The sequence below is a fragment of the Pinus tabuliformis genome, chromosome 7 (assembly GCF_031772625.1).
Source record: "Pinus tabuliformis cultivar Carrire ecotype Pingquan chromosome 7, CPIR1, whole genome shotgun sequence".
NCBI classification, from domain to species: Eukaryota; Viridiplantae; Streptophyta; class Pinopsida; order Pinales; family Pinaceae; genus Pinus; species Pinus tabuliformis.
This window is the reverse complement of record NC_142293.1, coordinates 487,645,164-487,668,873: the sequence shown is the minus strand read 5'-3', so window position 1 is coordinate 487,668,873 and position 23,710 is coordinate 487,645,164. Positions and strand designations below refer to the sequence as shown.

Here is a 23,710-nt window from a genome sequence, read left to right as displayed (position 1 = left end):
GAGACCTGTAATAAGATACAATACAATACATTATCTTCATAATATTTTCATGATCTAGCTGAGGCGGGCATTCCCATGCTCAACTTTATAAATTCATTTTCATGTACATAGGACAGACAATCGTCTGAGTGTAGACTGATGATTCTGATAGAGCCATCATCCTTTTGATTGGAGGATTATCTGTGTGGCAATGATGTACATTTGATTTCTTTATTTCCCTGAATATATATCGCAGCCCGGATGGATGAAACTAGATCTGGGGTCTTCAATCTCGTTCGATCTTCACTCGAAGTACAAGTCGATCCATGTGAAAGCTGTTCTGGAGTCGAACATGGAAAGACATCGCCTGATTACCAGCCAATGATGTAAGCTGTTAACAGGCGCGAGAGGAATCACCGATAATGATAATGACCCTCAAGGTACTGCAGTACAATTCACGTGGTGTGAATAAAGGACTTGGCATCGAACACCACGCAAAATATTTCGGTCGAAGGCCATTGATGTAAACCTGTCGTCGGAAGTGAGAAACTTGTCATTGAGGCATGCAAGCTTCAAAGTACTGAATGGGGTGTTCCTAGATCAACTTCTTGGATAATGAGCTGATGTCAACAAGAAGTGATCCGTCATAGGAGGGCCTTAATTAATCCCACATCAATGACACGGAACGGAGCAAATGATTTTAATGGAGGTGAAAACGATCTGGTGATATAAGGTTGAGGGTGGCGGTCATGAAAGAATGGAGTATAAATGTATGGTAGTGGGTGAGACAGGTGAATTCTCTGAATGACTTCTCTTGAACATATCGGCGACACTGATGTGATGGATTGGTAGCATTAACCCCAAATGTGGATGGTATGATGGGACCATGATGATGTGACCGGTGAATGAAACAACCCAACCTGACTCGGACACGGAGTGGAAGTGTCATGTTCAAGAGCGACTTGCTACCAACAAAGTTTCTTCAAGTTTTCTTCCCAATTTTTCCCCAGTCATTGTTGACTAGTACCTCTTTATTTTTGTCAAGCTTGAGGAGGATAACATATGCTTGTTCTATAATTTTCCCTTCGGGCAAACCCATCACTATGTTTTAACGAGCCTAGCGATAGTGAAACTCGTTCTCGTCTATAGACAAGTTTGTCGTTATTAATCTTTTTAACGAGTTTAACGACAAAGATAACTCGGTCCTTTTCAATTTTAGAGAGTCTGAAAAGGATCGTAAAGGTAACTCCAAAATTCCTTTTTCGTCATCTAATCCCTTAAGTCCGAAAAAATATAAAACAATACAAAAGGGATGAATTTTCGATACTTTTAACAAGCCGAACAAAACAAGCGCTCGATCTTTTTGTGTAATAATCCCTCAGGTCCAAAAAGATTAAAATTTAGAGGAGGGATAACACTTCCTGTCCCTTTAACGAGCTGGAGAGGCCAATGGCTCGGCAATCTTTTCATATTTTACGAGTCAGTTGAAAAGAGCTTAAAGGAGACTCGTCTTCTGAGGAACGAGTGATAAAATGGGTAGCAACTGATTCTAGGTAAGGTTTGGAATTTTCCAATCATGGCAGTGTTACAAGGATGGCTAGTGAAATCACTCTTCGCAGCTGTTCCTCAAAATGGGTAAACAATCAAATGGAGGTGAATGATCGGCCAATGCAAAAGTGGAGGTGATGGTGCAAACACGACCAAGGCTTTAATGGCTGAAGTACTACATTCATGATGGTTATTTACCGGGGAATAGTTCATTTTTTAACGAGCTTAAACGCGGGGAGAAACATTTGCTCATGGCTTATGTTTATTTTTTAACGAGCTTGAACTATGTGCTAAAACTGCTTGATGCGGGTTTATTTTTTAACGAGCTTGAACCTTGTGGTAACATTGCTCGATTAATCCAGTCATGTGATAAGAATGTCTCATATAAAAACGAAAACTTTTAGATTTTTGCCCCACATCCTTTCTTTATGCAAGTTAGGAAACGACCAATCCTACGAGTTTAAAGGGTTAGAGGACCTACAAATTTAAAAAAATAAATAGTCGTTCTTCGCTTGCACTCCAAAAGGTTTGCATGCCCCCAGGTATAAAACAGAGTTTGAAGGTTACCCATTCTTTAGTCTGTTAAAACATTTGTTTTACTGAGAGAGGCCTACCTCTTACAGGTTACCCAAAGATTGTTCTATTCACAGCGCAAACAAAACACTTCTTCGGCGATGTTTACTGAAATAGACAAAGGTGAGTGAAGGAGGGTACTCCACTCACATAACTTTGACAAGAGAATCTTGTTCTAGAATAACCCCCTCTTCCAATCACGGACGGGAGTATAGACTAGTCATATTTTCTCGCGGAAACCTACCCTATACCCGAAGTTTTCCTGCCGAAGTAGACCAGGGTGCATGCCCCCTGGGTTTCAGTCATGTCCCCCTGAATCACTCGCGCTCATCGGGTGGACGGACCGGGGATTGAGACATTTCTTGCGTGAAAAGACCATTTAGGGATGGTATATGAATATTTGCTCTGTATGATCCGAGGAATGAAAGCTGGTCTACGAGCTTGACCACTCTTCCTTCGTGCGGAAAACACATTACTCTAAAGTGTAAGGAGACAATTGCTCCCATGCAATAAATATAGTCTCGTCCAAGGAGTAGATTGTAATCCAGGGGTCCTTGAACTACCATTATGTTCATGTGAACTGTTTTCCCTCTCAATGTTATGGGCACATTGGGAAGGATCCCTAACGGTCGACTGGTTCCTTTATCAAAACCTGTTAGATTTCTCATCTCAGGCAAAAGCGATGGCGAACCAAGCGCTTTCCAAGCAGTTGAGGAAAGGATACTCATAGAAGCCCCTTCATCTATGATAGTACCAGCCATAACCATTCTATATATTTGAACAATGATTCGGAATGGTACACTAGCTAGTAAACGGGGTCTGCTTAGTTGATTCCAGTCGAAGGAGACAACTAGGTTTCTTGGAGGTGGGACCGAATAGACGGCCGGGTACGACTCTGACGAACTTCCTTCCTGGGGTAAAGGAACGGGTAAATTGCCCCCATGTTCGTTGGAGTCTGTGCTTATGAAAAGAATTTGGACGGTGTCATCCTTGTTCTCTTCAGTGACTGTATCATCTGAAGATGGAACCTCTGAAGGCAAGACCGGGTCAACTGCCGCCTCGAACTTTTGACTTTCATCTGGTATGGGTTCAGATGGTTTATCTTCAATGATAGATGCTTCAGCCGACCACTTGAGCGGGCCAGCCGGATTTTAAACCGGTGACGGACTCGGCAAGATTTTTTTATATCCAGGAGGAAGTCGTAACGGTGAAACCGGACGATCGTCCAAAACTCTTTTATCTTCGTCTAAGAAGGGACAACGGTGGACGGCATGATCGCCTTCGCACAGTTTACAAGGAAATCTATATTTTCCTTTTTGTCCTGGGGCTTCACTTTCACTAGTTGACAGTGTGTTTTCAACATGACCATCAGAGGTTGACGACACCGGGTTGTGCAAACGAGGAGACCAGTCCCTTAAGATCCGAGGGATGCAAGGACAATCTCTGTGATAGTGGTCTCCTTTGCAAATGACACATGGCGATTTAGGCCTGGTCGGTGCAGTGTGTGGATTTTCGCTAGATGACACTCGTTTGCCCCCATTCGCTTTTGGTTCCTTCTTCTTCTTCTCTTTCTTCTTCTTTTCCTTCTTCTCCTTAGGTACTTGAATTTTGGCTTTACCAGCCCCATCAAGCGAAGAGGAAGGAGGAGAGGAAGAATTAGAGGAAGTAGAAGGTTGGTGGGTAACTCTGGACTCGTCTAGTTGCTGATTCGATTGTTTAGGAATTGTGGTGTTCTGAATGACAGAGGTTGAGAAGAGCCATACAGGCAAACCAATTGTCAGTCCTGGAAGCGACAATGTGGCCATATGGGGTGCACCAACATCTCCCCAAGAGGAGAAGGGACTAGGATTTCCTTCAAGGGGAATTCCTTGGTTGGTGGACTCCATTTTCTCAACCCAAGATCAACGTAGGAAAGGGGTAATGAGTATTCCGTTTAAAATAAATTTTAGACGCTTTGACACAACTTGTTTTTTCAATTTTTAAGAGTCGAGAAAAAACAAAAGATGACTCTAGTCTCCTTCGATTTTTAATGAGCCTGAAGTGACAAGTGCTCAGATGGACCTTTTCCGTTAAGGAGTCTGAAAAGGAACGAAAGGGACTGCTCTAGAAATCTAGGTAGAGGGATTACCAAACTAATCGCAAAACTGCAGAATACTTTTTACGTTACGACAGTCAATCTTCCCAAATGCTATGTTCAGTGCATTGCGATCGATAGGGCGGCAGACACGGCTTCCTATGGATAAAGGATTAAGCCTATTGGGGTCTCCCAAAATATACTCAACGGTACGTGGGAGCACAAGTCTGTACTGGCACTTATCGTCTCAAAGTGGAGAAATCACCCAACCATCAGTGAGAACAACAGTTACCAGGCTTTACGACGCCAAAATACGTCTCTAGCCTAGACTTCTAAATGTTGTGCGTTAAGTTCCAAAGCGTTGTTAGATTCATTGAATTTATTTTAAGTTGATCTTGTTTATGAAGTTTTCCTTTCAGGTTCACCGCGAGATGTAGATGTAATTCCTAAAATGAAATCTAAGATGATAAACAAACATTTTATCTTCTTTGTGCAATGAAAATCCTAGCTACTAAGGAAAAGAAAGACATAATCTTTTCACAAAGAGCAAAGAGCACACTCTAAATGCACTTTCCTAAATCAAGCCAATCAGACTGTCTATATGCAAATGCACATGCATGTATTTGTTTTCGACTTTCTTAGTATATGAATGCTAAAAAGAAAGTTGATGCACAAATCTGAATTTCTTTTCAAGCGACAAATATCAACAAGTTTCTTTTCGAAATCAAAAATGGAGACGATCACAACACCTTATGATTTTAAAATGAATACTTGTTCTTGACACTAGAAAATTACAAATTCAGACCAAAAACAATAGTAACAGGATAATCGACCATCAACAGCAATCAAACTCTTTCCTACAATTGAAATCGACACTTGCGACAGTTTCAAATCAAAGGACGACAGTACGATTATGCTACTTTTGCAAAGGAGAACTGTAAATGACTCAAAAAACACACAAAAACATCTACAGTTCTTTTGTACAAAGGAGGCGGAACAACAGCAAGGAAAAGGGGTTTCAAACAGACATATACTGATCACAGACAACAAAATTTAGGAATAGAACTGGAAAGAATGAATCACAGAAACCAAAACTGCACAGAGCCTAGTCTGATCAGCGCACCTGTAACATAGAGAATTTGAAATGCAACGCACCTTGTCCACTCGGGAAGTGCACTGAAGTTTAGGTTCTCTGAACAGTACCTGCGCTGTGCCAGAAACGAGACTCTGTTTGGGTTCTGGGTCATAGTTTGCAGTTCAGTTCTTGGGTTTTGGCCGAGCAAAAAGCAATCAATAATGCAACAATCAAGGGTAGATATAAGGAGGATCTAAGAGCTATCACAAGGGCACTCAGATAGTTTGTGAATCAGTTGTTTAACTCATAAACAGATCCAGTAGATGGATTGAAATAGCAGTTATCTACTTTGCATTTGTTATGGCAAATGCAGTTCGAATGCTACTTGTAAGTTTATGAAACAAACAACAAAGAATGATAAACAAACAAACTAATTATATCCCCAGTGGAGTCGCCATTTTGTTATAGGGAAAAGTTTTTATATAGAACTGCTCTATCCCACTAAGGTGTGACAGCTGCCTTAGAAACAAACAGAGAAAAGCTACTTTCGTTTTTCCTTTATGAATTATAGATAGAGAGGAACAGAAAGACCGACCTCTATCTTGCGTTAATCTCTTGATTTGATTCCCCTCTTCTTTGATAGTCTTTAGCTACCTGCTCCCTTGCACGCCTAGCTTCACAAAGTACCTATAAGATCACAGAAGCATAGCACTATACAAAGACATGGATCTATAATCATAAACAATCTAGGATTAGATGTAAATTGACCATACAAATGTAACAAGCATCAATGACACAAGAGCATGGAGGAAAACTTGAATAGCTTTTATTGATAAAACAAGAAAGAGCCAAGAGGAGTTACAACCAGTTGTTCTGACCCAGCATCAACCTCCCAGAAAAGAAGCCCCTCTTCACCTCAAACAAAGCTTAGATCACCCAACAATCTGATGTTTGTCTCAAGAAACCAACAACAATTCCTTACAATATGCAAAATTCCAGCCTCTGGATCTCTGGGATGAGGGATCCATATATAGATGTCTGTAATGGAGATGAGTCAGCTCATGGTTTTATTAGTGTCTTCCCTCTGATAGTTCTTGCTTCCACTTGGAGATTGATGGTCTCTTACTCATCCTTGGTCGAATTCAGTGAGGCAAGTGTCACAGGAGAAGATTCTGGAAGCTTCCATTGCCTCTCCACCTCACAGAATGACACTGCCATTTGTCATTTCTCGCCCATCGCACCCCACAGAAGGGATTTTTGAAATGCAACGCACCCACACAGTGTATTTAGGTGAGATGCAACGCACTTTGCCAGTGGAGCAGCTGAAATGGTCCTGTTTTGACCAATTCTAAGCAGTTTTTCATGGAGAACTTCTGGGAGAAGCTGTAATCTGTTGACCTTGTTCCTTTAGGGGTTAGAACAACACTTTTAGGGACTTAGGAGCCCTTGGTTTATGGACATTTCATGCTTGGGGTTGTAGGGCCCAAAAATGTCTATAACAGAACCACTTGGAGGAGAGAAGTTGTTCCATTATGAGTTGATTAAGTTGTTGAAATCCGGGTGTGACATCCAAAAAGCCTCGAATCTGAATGGTCTTCAGGTCGTGTTGCCAGGACGAGTCCATTGAAGGGAGATTGGCCAGTGATCAGATCCCGAATACGGCAGGATGGAAGCAGCAAAGTCTCCACCAATGTGAATAGCGTTGTCTGAAAGCAAGAATCTATCCAAACGGGAGGCTATCTGATGCAGCCCTGCTCTTTTGTTGCTCCAAGTAAAGAGACCATTATTGAAAGGCAGGTCAATAAGCCAGTTGTTCTGAATGAATTCCTTTAGGGGTATCCCTTCCTGACTTCCCCTGTTCCTACCTCCCCTCTTTTCTTCCAGCCTAGTGATCATGTTGAAATCACCCCCTGAAATCCATAGAGGATGCAGCCTATCAGAATTGATAGCTGAGAGGGTGTTCAGGATTTCTGCTTTATGCAAAGCCTCCTGGGGGAAATACACATTGGTTAAAAGCCCATGTATATTTGTCCCTATGATGTGAAAAGTTGCTTGGATGAAATTCTTATTTGCATGGATGTTGTTGAGCCTAATAGTTCGGTTATCCCATAAGATTGCGAGACCTCCAGATGCCCCATCGGAATCCACGGCAGCGCTGAGACCTCCTGGCCAAACTTTTGCTGCAATTCTTTCTAAAGCACTTGAATTGCATTTGGTTTCTTGCAAGAAGAGGATTTGTGGTTTTTCTTGCATAATCATGTTTTTGAGTAGTCTACCTTTCCTTGGGCTATTGAGCCCTCTGATATTCCATGATATTAACTTCATTGGGAATGATTGGGAGTGGAGTTAAAGTACTTTGTTAGCTTGGAGTACCCACCTGACTCCACCAACATTGCTCCTATTCTGATTGTGCGTTGGAGGTCTGTTTTCCTTCCACACTTTTTATTATCTTTGGTAATGAATCTCCCATCCCAGGAGCTGCCAGTCTGAATTCCTAAATAATTTTGCCTTTGTGCCTATGAAAGGACCTCCTCCAGATTCTCTAATTGTCGATGCGGAATTTTGTCAAAATTTTTTGTTCTACATGCCTGCTCTAGACTCAAAATATCTAGTTCCCCAATATCTATACTTTTGGATTCCTCCTCCATGTGCTGAGACTCATTTAGTTCTTCAGTTGGTTCTTCTGCTATTCTGGAATCAGTTTGTAAGTTGTCTACCTCCATAACTTGAGGATTCCATGCTGGGATCTTGATCTTATCTGAGGATGAGGGATCGATGGGTAGAAGATCTTCTTGGGGCGATTCGGTATCTATAGTCTTTGGTTGTTTGTTCTTCGATGCCTCCTTCTCTGGGGGAGCGGGAATTTCAGAGCTAGGGTCACTTTGTCGCGCTAAAGCTTCAAAGTTGTTGCTTGTTGAAGGCTTGGAGGAGCTGGGTTGAGGCATTTTGGAATTTGAAGCAGATTTCTTGTGGCTTCTTCTTCGACTGGCTACTTTGGTGAATCCATCAGCCTCAGGCAGATCTGGATTGGCAGAGAATGAGGGTTTTTGTGTTAAAGGACAGTCCCTGAATAGGTGACCCAGGGCATGACATCTTCTGCATCTAAACGGCACATGTTCATAATCAATCAACTGAACCCATTCAATATCTTCATGGAATAAACTTACCGCATCCGGAAGGGCCTTGTTGAGGTTCATGTAGATGCAGATACGCGCGTAGGAGGTATATCTTCGGATTTTTGTTTCCTCTGCAACTTTTACAAATTCGCCCAAAACGCTCCCAATTTCTTGTAGCGATGTGTCATCCCAATACTCCACAGGAAGCGAGTACAGTCGGATCCAGACTAGAGCCCAACTAAGATCCTCCTTATCAGGGTTGAAGTGCTCTACCCAACCTCTGAGAAACAGGCCGGCGGCATTGAAGAAATAGGGTCCTCCATCCAGAACCCTGTTCCTGTCTTCCAGGCAGTTAAAAATGGCTGTGAAGAACCCTTTAGGCCCCAGCTGCAAGGTGATATGTCCTTTTGGGTTCCATTTCGCTGTAATCCATCCGCGTAGCGCTTTCTCATTTGGCCAAAATCCTATGAACTTGCCTATCAGAGCATGGTCCCTCATATACTGTATCTGAGCATTGATTTGGTCACTGGGAAATACTACTTTCGGACGTTCAGTAGCCACTGGCTTGCATGTTGTAGAGCTGATCTTGGGTTGCTCTTTGTTGTCCTGTTTTGCCTTTTGTGAGTTCAGATCCGTTCTGTTCTCACTTTGATCCTCTGCTTTGTCGCCTACTGTATTCTTTTGCCGCCCTTCATCGGCCAATGGGGGAGGCGCTGCACCCTCCCCCTGGGGGGGGTTCATGAGATTCAACGTTGTTTTGCTGGGATTGTATAGTCGTGCAACCGTCATAGATTAGCAGGTCTGTAGCATTCTGGAGAAACCTGCGTTTGCAAAGATCGTCGAAACCCTAAAGTGCAGAGCCTTCCAGTTCGTCTCCCAGTTTTCGATGAGGCAAATCATCACATTACCCAATGTCTTGCAATTTAATCATACACAAGATATAGGATTAAGATGTTGGTTTTGAAAGAAATATTATGGACATTTTGTTCACCTAAATGGCCATTCAACCTAGAAAAAGATAGCTTGATCCATTTGCATTACAACTTGGGATTTAATTAGGTTTTCAAGCATTTTCAAGGATGTGTCTGACTTGTAGTTCATTCACTTCTTTTAGTTCGCTCTCATCATATTACAATTCAACATCTATATTTGATAGTTTTTTAGAAACTTTTTAATTGAGGTTTAGCTTAAAAGTCTTAATATAAAGAGTTAGAAATGATACCACTTATTACTTCCTTATTGGTATTATTGTTGAAACTTATCAATGACATAAAAAAATGTTATACTCTTTCTCATATACAATCATAAAGTCTTAATACACTACTATTAAATATTTCACATTATAAAATATAATTTTATTTTAAATTCATATTTTATTTCTTTCCTATATTATTTTTTAATAAAATATTATTAAAAAACAATTTAAAATTAGATGAAATATTTTTTTATAAAAAATTGCATATTCCTAAATACATCATTTTTATTATTTTAATAAACTCATCACTTAACCATACTTTACCAACAAAAACAAAAAAAAGAGAGAAAGAAGTGAAGTAAACTGAGAGATTCCTATACAAAGGACATTCACAAAAATATATATAAATTTAATAATATAACTTTGTGGACATTCTCTTTCTCTCTTTATATATAACTAACTTTGTTAAAGCAATATATGAGTATGTGTCATTTTCAATAGTGATGTTTTTGTGTCATTTTCAATAGTGATGTTTTTGTTTTAAGTTCTAAAAAATTTCCTATTGATTTGTTTTAAAGGAAAATGATTAATTAAAATTAAAATTTTTGACAGGTTGTGTAGTTGATTTTAAAAGAATTAAAGCAGGTAAGAAAAAAAGAAAATGATTAATTAATATTTTTCACGTTGATATTAAAAGAATTAAAGCAGGTAAGAAAAAAAGGATATTAAAAGAATTAAAGTAGGTAAGAAAAAAAGGAAAATGATTAATTAATATTTTTGACAGGTTGTGTAGTTGATATTAAAAGAATTAAAGCAGGTAATAATATAACTTTGTGGACATTCTCTTTCTCTCTTTATATATAACTAACTTTGTTAAAGCAATATATGAGTATGTGTCATTTTCAATAGTGATGTTTTTGTTTAAGTTCTAGAAAATTGTCCTCTTGATTTGTTTTAAAAGGGAAATGATTAACTAAAATTTTTGACAGGTTGTGTTGTTGATTTTAAAAGAATTAAAGCAGGTAAGAAAAAAAGGAAAATGATTAATTAATATTTTTGACTGGTGTAGTTGATATTAAAGAATTAAGGCAGGTAAGAAAAAAAGAAGATGATTAATTAATATTTTTGACAGGTTGTGTAGCTGATATTAAAAGAATTAAAGCAGGTAAGAAAATGTCGAAGTACTCATACGTGACTTTGTAATTGTCATTAATGTGAACTACTCATATGTGACTTTGTAATTGTCATTAATGTCGAAGTATAATAAAATGTTATTTTTGAGAATTTGTGGTACCAGTTGAAGCCGTGTGTGGACAGGAATCTCATTGGGTCATCAATTTGTCCGAAATATTTTGAAGGTCTTGCTTGTGGACCGTAAGGGCAGAAACACAATATTTGTAAAACTGCTGGGTATTGCAGAGTTTGTAGAATTTAAATTACTGGAGCCAGAATCAGCAGTACAGATGTAGCATTCCAGGAGCCCTGGTATGACCTTGTCAACATCAATAAAATTCGCATTAATAAACAACAGCGGTCAGCCGGTATTCTTCTTATTTCTATATCTTGTCACATAAGGTCACTCTTGCAAGCTGTAATTCCGGTTGTTTTCTAGAAACCAAATTCAATCCATTATTTCTCCACCGCCACCATGTCTACACAAACCACACATGCCAACGGTGTGTGTATGCTGCATCAGAAGATACTTTATCAGAAAGATGCTTTCTCAGGCAGCAATCCTTTCTCCCTGCAGCACTGAATGGCCCCATCAAACATCTCTTCCATGGTGTAGTTGAACTTGAAGCCCAAATCAAGGAGCTTCTTTGACGAAAATGGCACGGCCGGCAGGGACTCATCCGCATCCTTGAACCTGTATATTAACAGATTCAATAAAAATTACCCACAGCTATGAAAGTGCATAATTTTTACTGATTTGTATTGCAAAAATGTGAAATAGTAGGGAAAATATTAATCACAATGCAGTAAGTTCATGATTGGCTTTTTTAATTCTCATTTAATGGGTAATCTCACCTAATTAATAAAAATGTAAAAAATCAGTAAACTAATCATTAAAGTACTGCATAGTACTTAATATTTACCCTTAGGCTTTTTTAATTCTCATTTAATGGGTAATCTCACCTAATTAATAAAAATGTAAAAAATCAGTAAACTAATCATTAACGTAGTGCATAGTACTTAATATTTACCCTTATTTGAAAATTTAAAAGCAAATTCGTTTAATAAACTCACGTGGTTGGTACATTGTACTCTGGGTATTTCTGAGCCAGCATCTTGGCCACTTGGACAATGGTGGCATCACATGTGGAAGAGATGTATCTGCCCTTTGCTTCAGGATGTTCATATACAAAGATATGTGACATACAGAGATCATCCAAGTGAACCAGCTGTACCTGTCTCAGTATCATGTAATGAGGTTCATTCCCTGCAATTTGTATATATATACCCCACAAAACATATGTATCATCTCAGTCATCATGTAATAATTATTCAGAGGCAATGCAATTATGTATCAACAATCCTGTCATGAGAGACTAAAATGGATTCTATACATACGCGTTAACAGTGCCAAGGCTGTGATCATGCTCGGTGGCATGGTCTGCATAATGAATGGCCCAACGACCAATGTGGGGATAACAGTAATGAGATCGATCTTGTTCTCCTCTGCAAAATCCCAAGCAGCTTTCTCTGCTAATGTCTTGGATACAAAGTACATCTGATCCACATAAAACAAAAATCAAACATGATTGTATATCAGATATATATTCATACAGTCACAGAAGTATAGAGAAGAGGGTTTTATTAGGCACAGAAGTAGAAAGGGTTAGGGTTAGGGTTAGTTGCAGAAGCAATTCCAACAACAAAGGAGGATGGGAAGAGAGTAAAGTCCATCCACCTAACAGACTTCATAAAAGAAGATAAGGCAGAACAAGCAATCATATTCACAGCAACCAACCTATATTTATCTGGAAACCTATGTGGCTATGAGGATTTGAAATCAAAAACTACTTCATAACTGAGTTGAGGTAGGTTAATTATAACTAATCAGTTATATAATTTGAGTGGGTTTAATAGTTAAAAGTATGTATTTGCTTTTTGTGACATGGCGGTGATCTTAAAATTAACCACCAAATTTTCTTATCAACATTTCAAACTATTTAATATAGTTCATTTTCCAAACAAATTAATGTTTTAAACCCTGATCTTCGAAACAAATTGATGTTTACTGAATGAAGTATATTATTATGCGCAGTAATAAATGGATCAAAGGAATCATGATCCTACCCATCCTGTCATTTTAACTTTTCTGCAAAGATCCACGTTGGTCCAGCATGATTCGTCAAAAACTTTGCCTGGTGTTTGGAAATCATCTGTAAAATTCACAGTCCCAGCAGATGACGTGAAAACAACTCGCTTCACGGACTTGGCTTTTGCACACGATCTCATAACATTCAAGACCCCATTGATTGTTGGCTTAATTATCTCATTCTGTATACACGAAAAACAAGTTAATAGGCACAATATAGCTGGGTGATTGCAGCATGGGATGGATTTGGAAGATAAGTTTCAAACTAATTTTAATATTTTTAATTAGTTTTAATTTGAGATTCATAAGATAATGAAACCAGATTTATAGTAAGACTAGATTCTTAAAAAGAAGAAAAAGGAAAAAAAAAAGGACATCTGAATCACAATCACAGGGGAAAGAGAACCAGACCTCGGGATCCTCGGACTCGAAATCCATGGGAGTGGCAACATGGAAAACACCCTCACACCCATCAACGGCAGCATCAAAGCTTCCTTCATCATCCAAATCTGCTTTCCAGAGAGTCAATCTCTCATTTGCCCCCGGCAGATCCAATAGATGCTTTGTCTTTACAGGATTACCTATAAAAATAGAAATTTATGTTTATGAACACCATTACTGCAATTACAACTGTTCTTCTTTTTCAAACCCAAGCCATCGCCATCAAAGTGTTCAGTCTGAAATCTGTATACAAATGAACCAATATTATAAACCTACCAGTGTCTCGCACAGTTGCTCTAACACTATATCCTCGCTCAAGCAATCGCATGATGAGCCATGACCCTATGAACCCAGCAGCTCCTGTGACGCACACTGTTCCTCGATGGACCGGAGGATTCAAAGGCGTTTCTTGTGGTAAGGCAGTCTGCTCTTCGCCAAAAGCCATTGCAGGATCCTGAATCAACCGGCGAGCTAAATTTCCAAAATGCCTAGATGATGTTTTCTCGGTCCGGCTTCTGAAACTCACGGAAGATCCTACGAATTTATAGTTCGTCCCCAGCGACTTGTCACAGAGAACAATAGCAGAAGAGTAGGTAAAACGGTGTCGTTGGAGGACTGTGGTATATGGCTGCGTTGAGCTACCTAACATTCTAGTTGACATGCCCTGGTTAGGCATGATTCTCCACTGAATACATAACGGCGGAATGTGCATCACAACACTGAATATACCGACGAAAGTTAGGAGAGGAAAATGAGATCGAGGAGAGGCCGTGCACGCATTTCCGTGTGTAGTTGGGAGAGTTCAAATCTGTTGTAGGAGATATTAATTTATTAGTGATTTAGGTTCAAAGTCGGAGATAAGGAACGACTCCACAGGCAAGAAACGACAAACTTGTTCTGAAACATAAATTATACACCATTCCTATAATTGGTCTAAGAAATAGCATATATAGAGTGGCGTATTTGTTTTCTCTCTTATCTCTCCCTCTTTATATATCTTATTTTACATCATATATTAATTATTGAAAAGTATAAGGTTTGTTATCTCTCCCTCTCTGTACATCTTATTTTACATCATATATTAATTATTGAAAAATATACTATGCATTATATTTATAGAGACGTTGAGGGTGGGAGTTATATATATATATATATGGGGTTAAGGATGTGTTATGGTGTATTTAGATTTGATTAAGTTTCATATAATCATGATGCAATTTATAAAAGTTGTGAAAATCGTTTTTCTTACCTATGTTTAGCCTAATGAAAAACAAAAAACAAAAAAACTAATTCCAAATTTAATTTAATTTTTATATTTTAAAAGTTGTGAAAATCGTTTTTCTTACCTATGTTTAGCCTAATGAAAAACAAAAAACAAAAAAACTAATTCCAAATTCAATTTAATTTTTATATTTATATGTTACAATTGCTGCAATTTTATGATTAGTGATATTTATATTTACATTTATATAAATATTATATAAATGGTGTCAAATTTTATATAGTTATATATTATTATAACTCTATATACAATTGGGTTTAGTTTCTTATGAATGATCTTATGAATGATATAATGACTCTGTGAAATGCTTTATTAATGTGACATCTCAATTTTGGTTAAATGTTATTTTTATAATAATTTAGCTCGCTTTATCATTGACTTGACTCTTTCTAGATCATTATTTCATGTAAGTTCTAACTTGAAACTATTCCTTTTTTGGTATTTCTCCTAATATGTCTCCTTAGTCATTTATGTTCCCAAACCTACCAATAAGGAGCCCCAATATGTAGTGTTGTGATCTCCTCCCTTTACTTTTGCTTCCTTTGTTGGTATACCATTACCAATTGTCCTTTTTTTTGCTTGCATTGGCCTTACGTGCTCACAATGTATCCCATTGATGTGTGTCACTTCAATGCTTATGTTAATGATAGGTTTTCCCATCGTGACTCAACTTAGTTTATGGAAACTCTTGTGCTCATTGTAACTTGAAACTATTTCTTTTTTGGTCTTTCTCCTAATATGCCCCCTTGGTCATTTATATTCCAAAACCTACCAATATGGAGCCCCAATATGTAGTGGTGTCATATCCTCCCTTTGTTGGTATACCATTATCATTTATCCTTTTTTTATTGCATTGTCCCTATGTGCTCGCAATGTCTCCCATTAACTCCTAGTTGATGTGTGTCAACTTCCATGTTAATGCTAGCTTTTTATGCAATTCTTTAATGTTCATCCTAACTCAACTTAGATTGTGTCACCTCTTATGCTCCTTATAACTTGTAACTGTCGCTTTTTTGGTCTTTCTCCTAATATTTCCCCTTAGTAATTTATGTTCCAAAACCTACCAATATGGAGACTGAGTATCTAGTGGTATACCATTATCATTTGTTCTTTTTTTGCTTGCAATGGCCTTATGTTCTCACAATGTCTCCCATTAACTACTAGTTGATGTTTATCACCTTTCAAGATGATGTTGATGTTAGGTTTTTATACATTGCTTTAATGTTCATCATGACTCAACTGAGTGTGTGTCACCTCTTATGTTTGTTATAACTTGAAACTATCACCTTTTTAGTATTTCTCCTAATATGTCCCCTTAGTCATTTATGTTCCAAACCTTACCAATATGGAGCCCCAATATCTAGTGTTGTCATCTGCCCCCTTTACTTCCTCTTCTTTTGTTGGTATAGCATTATCATTTGTCTTTGCTTGCATTCGCCCTATGTGCTTACAATGTCTCCCATTTACTCCTAGTTAATATATTTCACCTTCCATGTGTTGAATTTTGTAACTATGGCGAGTCTTCATAATTATAATTTTTATTATTGATGTATATTTCTATGTAAAGCATGTTCTTCATGCTCAAAAGAAAGTTTTATTATTTATGTATTCACCAAAAGAAAAATTAAAAGGCATGTTCTTCATGTCCTTCTCAAAAGTAAGATTTTAATTTCAATTTTCAGTTTATGGCTCCACTGGAAGTCCAAGTTGGCCCTCTTTCCTATTGATTCGGATTCTCCTAGCTACCATAATTAACCAATATCTTTTACTTCTATGAAGTTAGCAGAATTGCATGTGAAAGAGTATGAAAAAACCACATGTACATACTTTAAAGAAGAGGAAACATAATGACAACCATTAAAATCAAAGAACACACATAAGTTGATAGCGAAGTTCACCGAGTGTGGGTTACATCTTTGGGCCTGATGTCAAGATTGGGGAGGTCGCTTCATTAAATGATGCAAGATGATGGTGAGCACATGGTGTATTCTTTGTCATTACAAGGATAAACTCCCTCAACTAGAGTGGCATGTCTCTCCACGAGACGTTCTCTTATAGGAACTCTCACTCATATGGGCCCTCTTTTAGAATGAAAAGATATTAAATTCTCACATGAAGTTGCATACAAGTATCCTTCAATAGAATGGTAAACAAGGATCTCAACAATAAAATCACCATTTTAGCAAATCAAAATAAAGACATGGCATCACTGCATCATATACCTCCACTTCCGGGGAAAGCCTGAAAATGCATAGCTCTGCTGAAGAAATGAACTACATCGTTTAATTTGTGGTGTGAAATCGTGTGAAATTATTGTAAACTCGACCCCTTTCTGACACTGTCAAAATATCGACCCTCGGGAATCTCAAAGATTCCTTCTCGCTAGTTGACTGGAGTTATGCTGCTTAGATGACAAATATGACTTCACCACTGTGTTCCTTGAAAAAAACTGAGTAATTTGGGTATAAAGTCAGCTTGGTTCTGAAACTGCCAATATTTGGACCTTAGGGAATCTTTTCGATTCCTCATGATTCCACAAAGATTCCTCTCTACAAGTTGACTCAATATCCACTACTTATATCATAAAATAGACCCCACCATCAGATTCCTGGCAAAATTCTGGTTAGTTTGAGTATAAAGTTGCCATCATTTTGTCACTGTGAAAAATTGGCTCTAAGGGAATCTAAAGATTCCTCAAGCATCAAAGAATATTCCTACAAATATTCCTTGAGAATCTATCTCAAAATTTGTGCCGAAAAAGTTCTGTCGCAGTCATGGTTCCTGTATGTCAAGGTTTCGTACCTTGGCACTTGTACTCACTGTTCCTTTCGGCCTTCGTTCTCCCCTGGAGAATGGCAAAATGGTGGTTTAATATAATTGTTGTGGGCATTAATAAAAAATTCATGCTCGTTAGACACTTGGTTGGCAGACTATGGATGGGTCGTTGACCTCGATGGAGGTCACGAGTTCAGAAACAATCCACACCCACATATGGCATATCATTTTAAATTTTGGCATGACGTTTGGGGTTCCGTTGTTTTTGAATTTGCATGTTTTATATTTGGGGCCGCCCAAAACGGTCGGGTGGGTTTGAAACCCGCTGACCCCTATCCACATATGTCATAATCATTGTAATTGTTGGGTGGCGGGGAGTTGTGGTTCAATATAATATATATAACATGACCGATGGGGTGGACAGGTCTGTTGGGCCCGACCCACCACTTTTTATTATTATTATTTTTTTTGAACTTTATAATTAATGGGTCAAAAAATTTTGAATAGATTTTTCGATTTACCAGACAAATTAAAGAGGCAATAAAGTCACCCATTCTGACTGCCTGAATTTTTAACCAATATGTGTCAAATTGTTGCCGCGTTAGTGGCTGCCAAATTTAGCGGCTTCCACTAAATTTAGCTGGACCTCCAATTTTAATGGACCTCCAAATTTAGTTGGCGGTCCTTGTAGGTTTTAACCCTATACATAAATTACCTACATATGAATTCTAAAACATAGAAAATAAAAAATGCAAGAGCATAATACATAAAACACATATTACACAGAGATTTCCCCTGGATCCTAAAACCGGGACTACTAGCTTGATTTTTTATTATATTCCATTCAATGTTACAATACATATTTATACATGCTGAAGAATCCAATACCGTGGACCGAAAACCATCACGTCCAAAACCATGGACCGAAAAACATCGCGTCCAAAACCATGTGCGAAAACCATGCACAAAACAGTAGGTAGGTCCACCCAACCTAATATAGGGTCCAAAAAAGATTTCCCCGGACCACGTAGAGGGGGGCTACCCACCCCCCTCAAACCCCCTGGACAAGCCTACCGCCCCCCTGTGACCCCCTTTCTGCGCAATCAACCTAACGAACTCTAACCCCCTGGTTAACAATGTCAGCTATTTGTGGAAAGAATATAACACAACCCAACATTCTCCCACTTGTTGTTTTCTTTCCACAGGGGGCCACAAGAGAGCTTAGTCATTTATCTAGCCCTACAACACCCATTTTTCTCTACACCAAGAGAACTTTTTAGAGCTCACATATTTTATTCTTCAAAGTGTCCACCTTTACGAGCAACACCTTTTTGTCTTCTATCATCAGGGAAATTTTAAGAACCCCCCCAATTTACATTTATAATAAATGGGCGAATCTCCATGGTATATAGGAAAAATGGAAGGCGATTTTATCAATAATATGATATGTATATATAATTTTTTGACGAATCTCTCACCATGCATGTTGTGTCCCTATAATACTAGTGATTACCCCATTACTATTGTAGTTATACCCCTTATTTATATTGTTGTGCCCCTATTACCCCCATATTGTTATTTCTGTGCCCCATAGAATCCCTCTATTGTTATTTTTGTGGCTTTATATTATTATTGTTAGGTCGGCTGGATTACATGGTGACTCCTTAGACTCCTATATATAGAAAGGAGGTTTTGTCATTTGTATCATCAAAGAATTGTTCATTTATGTAATGTAAAGGAGGTTGCCCCCTCGAAGAGGCTGAATTCTAAGTCGTGGATCTCTCTTTTCTATCTTTTTGTGAGCTGGTTTCATAACATTTGGAATTAGAGCTTTGGATTGTAGGGTTTCGCTGCTCCAAATAGGTCATCGTGGAATTTTCGCTATAACTTTTTTTCTGTAATGTTTCAGAAGTCGCAAAAAAAACCCATTTGAGAAGAATCGGCGCTGAACTTTGGACCTGAATTTCAGAGCTTTTAGCGCGATATTTTCGGAGATATGATCTGAGGAATTTAGCCTTTTTGCAGACTCCTGAATTACATTCAAAACAGGTGACCTGGGGAAAATCGTCATAACTATCTCTCTGAGGATCGGATTGAAATTTCGTAAAAAGGTACAGAAAGAGGACGGACTGTAGTTTCTTGTGGGTGAGTTTCAGATTCAAAGGTTGAAACAGTGACTCGTGGCACGTCGTACAAGTTCGCTCTACTGAACCAGTCTAAAAGCAAGTCACTGTGGGAGATTTCACATAACTCTTTCTTGGAGAATCCAATTTGGCTCAGACTTGTGGCATTGGAAAGAGGACGCAGAAGGCTACTACAGATAGCAATTTCAGAACTGGATGATCCGAAATTACATAGATACATCAGATTCAATATCAGGCTTCTATAAAGTGAAAAACGGTGTGTAGTTTTTTTTTAAATTTTTGTGTAAGCTTGGTTTAACGGAATTCAAAGGGCATAGTAAAGCATTATTATCGGTAATTGATGCCCCGAGGAAAGAAAATGCAAACACCTAGTAAGGAACCTGAAAGCTCTAGCATGACTCATGAAGAAGAGGAAGAAATGCTACATGATATATCAAAATTACAAGAACAAGTGCAACAAATGTCACGCTCACAAAAGCTAATAGAAGCTAAGATAAGTGGCGTGGAATCTAAGATAAATGGCGTGGAATCTAAGGTAAATGGCATGGAATCTAAGATAAAGGGAATGGAAGCTAAGATGGATGGCATGGAAGCTAAGATGGATGGCATGGAAGCTAAGGTGAATGGCATGGACGCTAAAATTGATGGCATGGATGATAAGATGGATGAATTGAAGAAGTTGCTACAAGAAAGGGTCACTAATGGTGAAAAGGTAGTAAAGGAAACTCATGATGAGAACAAAAGAAATGTTAATCATGATTCCATAGACTCTAATGTTGGATCGAAGACTCACCATGTTCCAAAAATCGATATGAGGAAGTTTGATGGCAAGGATCCCGCCACATGGATATTACAGATGGAGCAATTCTTCGATCTCAATAATGTGCAAAACACACAAAAGGTACGTATGGCAACTTTATATTTGGAACCAAATCAGTTTGTATGGTATCAATGGCTTTGTTCTCGTAAACAATTTATCACTTGGGCAATTTTTACGGAAGAATTGATAGCACATTATGAGGATACAAAAAGCAACACTTTTTTTAGCCAATTGATAAGTCTCAAACAAAAGGGTTCAATAATGGAGCACATTGAGGAGTTCCAAAAATTGAACATAAGGGTAAAAGATATTCCAGAGGAGCATAGGATTGATGTGTTCATAGGGTCTTTAAAGGATAATATCCAACATGATGTGCGCCTTTGGGAACCTGATTCATTAGAGAAGGCATTCAGGTTAGCAAGAAAAATGGAAAGCAAAATTATGGCAACTAGGAAGCATACCGTTCACAACTATAAAGACGGAAGTGTTGTTGCCCATAGTCTTCCACAACCTACAAGGTTGACACCACAACAATTGGAAGAAAAAAGAGCAAAAGGGCTTTGTTACAATTGTGATAGCAAATACACAAAAGGTCATAAGTGTGCTGAGAAGAAATTATTCTACATAGATTGTGAAGAGGAAGAAGAAAAGGAGCAAGAAAGGTCAAAAGAAGAGGATATATTCCAGGAACAAAGCCTAGATGAAGAACAAATAAATCCGACCATATCTTGTAATGCATTGGCGGGAATTACCACTCCTCAAACCATCAAGATAGAAGGACAAATCAAGAAAAAAAAGGTAATAGTGTTGATTGATTCAGGAAGCACCCACAATTTTATTCATTGTAGGGTAGCAAAAGAATTGAATTGCTTCCTATATCCAGCACCAGAGTGTCAAGTGATGATTGCAAATGGAGGAACAATAAATTGCTCTGGAAAGTGCCATAATATCAAGCTATCCATGGGAGAATATGTATTGACTAGCCCAATGCTTTCCATTCCAATGGGAGGTGCTGATGTTGTACTAGGAGTCCAATGGCTACAATCCTTGGGTACAATAGCTTTTAATTTTCAAGAACTTTTCATCAAATTTTCTTCGGAAGGAAAGGAAGTTGAATTAAGGGGTATTGCAGGGAAACCAGGAAAGATAATCAGCTCTAATGGTATGACAAAGCTTCTAAAAAAGGAGCAAAGAGGTGTAATTGCACAATTATGTTCGCTAGATGTTTCCACATTGGAATCATCTATTTCTCCAGATCTCCAAAAAGTCTTGGACAATCATTCCAAGGTATTTGAGACTCCCAAGGGTCTCCCACCTATGCGTGATCATGATCATGCTATTCATCTGATTCCAGGAAGTGTTCCTCCAAACATCAGGCCGTACAGATATCCCTATGTCCAAAAAAGTGAAATTGAACGTATGGTTGCAGAAATGCTAGAGGCTGGTATAATTCAACCGAGTCAAAGTTCTTTCTCAGCTCCAGTAGTATTGGTGCACAAGAAGGATGGATCATGGCGCATGTGTCCAGATTATAGGGAGCTCAACAAGCTCACTATTAAAGATAAGTTCCCCATTCCTGTTATTGATGAATTACTGGATGAATTGCATGGATCAATTTACTTCACCAAGTTGGATCTTCGTTCGGGATATCATCAAATCAGAATGAAGATTGAAGACATTCCAAAACGGCATTTAGAACTCATGAGGGTCATTATGAATTTTTGGTCATGCCTTTTGGCCTTACCAATGCACCTTCAACATTTCAAGGTTTGATGAATTCAATTTTCAAACCATTCCTTAGAAAATTTGTGTTAGTATTTTTTGATGATATACTAATCTACAGCAAGTCTTGGAAGGATCATGTTGAACATGTTGACAGGGTGCTACAACTATTGGAGGAGAAACAATTATATGCAAAAAGATCCAAATGTTTCTTTGGAGTCCAGGAGGTGGAATATTTGGGTCATATTGTATCTCATGAAGGAGTTAAGGTAGACCCTAGCAAAATTAAAGCCATTAAGGAATGGAAAATCCCCACATCCATAAAGCATCTGCGAGGATTTCTTGGGTTGACAGGGTATTATCGCAAGTTTGTTAAGAATTATGGGAGAATAGCAGCACCTCTAACAACATTATTGAAGAAAGATTCATTTTCATGGACTCCGGAAGCAACAAAGGCCTTTGAACATCTTAAAGAGGCAATGTGCCAAGCACCGGTCTTAGCTACACCGGACTTCACAAAAACCTTTATTGTGGAATGTGATGCTTCAGGAAATGGAATTGGTGCTGTTCTAATGCAAGATGAAAGACCCATTGCTTTTGAAAGTCGTCCAATCAAGGGAAAGTTTTTAAGCAAAGCTATTTATGAGAAGGAAATGTTGGCAATACTCCATGCACTTAAGAAATGGCGACCCTACCTAATGGGAAGACACTTCAAGGTAAAAACGGATCATGATAGCCTTAAATACTTTTTAGAACAAAGATTATCCTCTGAAGAGCAACAAAAGTGGGTCACAAAGATGTTGGGTTATGACTTTGAAATCATCTACAAAAAAGGGAAGCAAAATGTGGTGGCAGATGCACTCTCAAGAAAGGATGAGGATGTGGAAGCATTGTTGTGTGCCATTTCTATTATCCAACCAGATTGGATAAACGAAGCAAGGGAGGAATGGAAGAATGATGAAGAAGTGTGGGCACTTATTCGAAAGCTACAACAAGATTCCAGTACTTCTGATACATTTAGCTGGAAAAATGATTCGTTATGGTACAAAGATCGCTTATACCTCTGTAAGAATTCCCAGCTAAAACAAAAGATTCTTATGGAATTGCACACTTCTCCCTTAGGAGGGCACTCAGGATTTTTAAAAACTTACCACAGGGTTAAGAAGGAATTTTTTTGGGATGGCCTTAAATCAGATATTCAAAAGTTTGTGGCAGAATGTTTGGTTTGCCAGCAAAATAAAGTTGAAACAATTAAGACACCGGGTCTATTACAACCTTTATCCATTCCAAGCCAACGTTGGGAGGAGGTTTCAATGGATTTTATCACAGGTTTACCCAAGTCTGAGGGAAAGAGTGTCATCATGGTGGTAGTTGACAGACTTACCAAGTATGCACACTTTTGTGCATTATCACATCCATTTAAAGCCAGTACAGTTTCTACTGCATTTATGGAAACAGTTCAAAAGCTACATGGAAACCCAAAGATTATTGTAAGTGACAGAGATCCCATTTTCACTGGAAATTTTTGGACAGAATTATTTTCTTGTCTTGGTACTCAGTTAGCTCATAGCTCATCTTATCATCCTCAATCTGATGGGCAAACTGAGATAGTAAACAAATGTTTGGAAGGATATCTTCGTTGCT

At 38.3% G+C, this 23,710-nt stretch overlaps 2 protein-coding genes across 2 annotated transcripts; both read right to left on the bottom strand.

The window, feature by feature from the left end:
• Positions 1-6,845: 6,845 nt before the first annotated feature.
• LOC149248151 (uncharacterized) lies at positions 6,846-7,508 on the bottom strand. Its single transcript, XM_089447889.1, has one exon. The coding sequence runs from the start codon at positions 7,506-7,508 to the stop codon at positions 6,846-6,848; it is 663 nt and encodes a 220-aa protein (XP_089304015.1).
• A 3,446-nt stretch (positions 7,509-10,954) lies between these two features.
• Positions 10,955-14,124, bottom strand: LOC149248150 (dihydroflavonol 4-reductase-like). Its single transcript, XM_089458357.1, has 6 exons — positions 13,600-14,124; positions 13,294-13,463; positions 12,861-13,064; positions 12,132-12,291; positions 11,808-12,000; positions 10,955-11,427 (listed from the first exon to the last, which is right to left on the bottom strand). The coding sequence occupies exons 1-6, from the start codon at positions 14,033-14,035 to the stop codon at positions 11,268-11,270; spliced, it is 1,323 nt and encodes a 440-aa protein (XP_089314483.1). The 5' UTR covers positions 14,036-14,124; the 3' UTR covers positions 10,955-11,267.
• Positions 14,125-23,710: the final 9,586 nt, after the last annotated feature.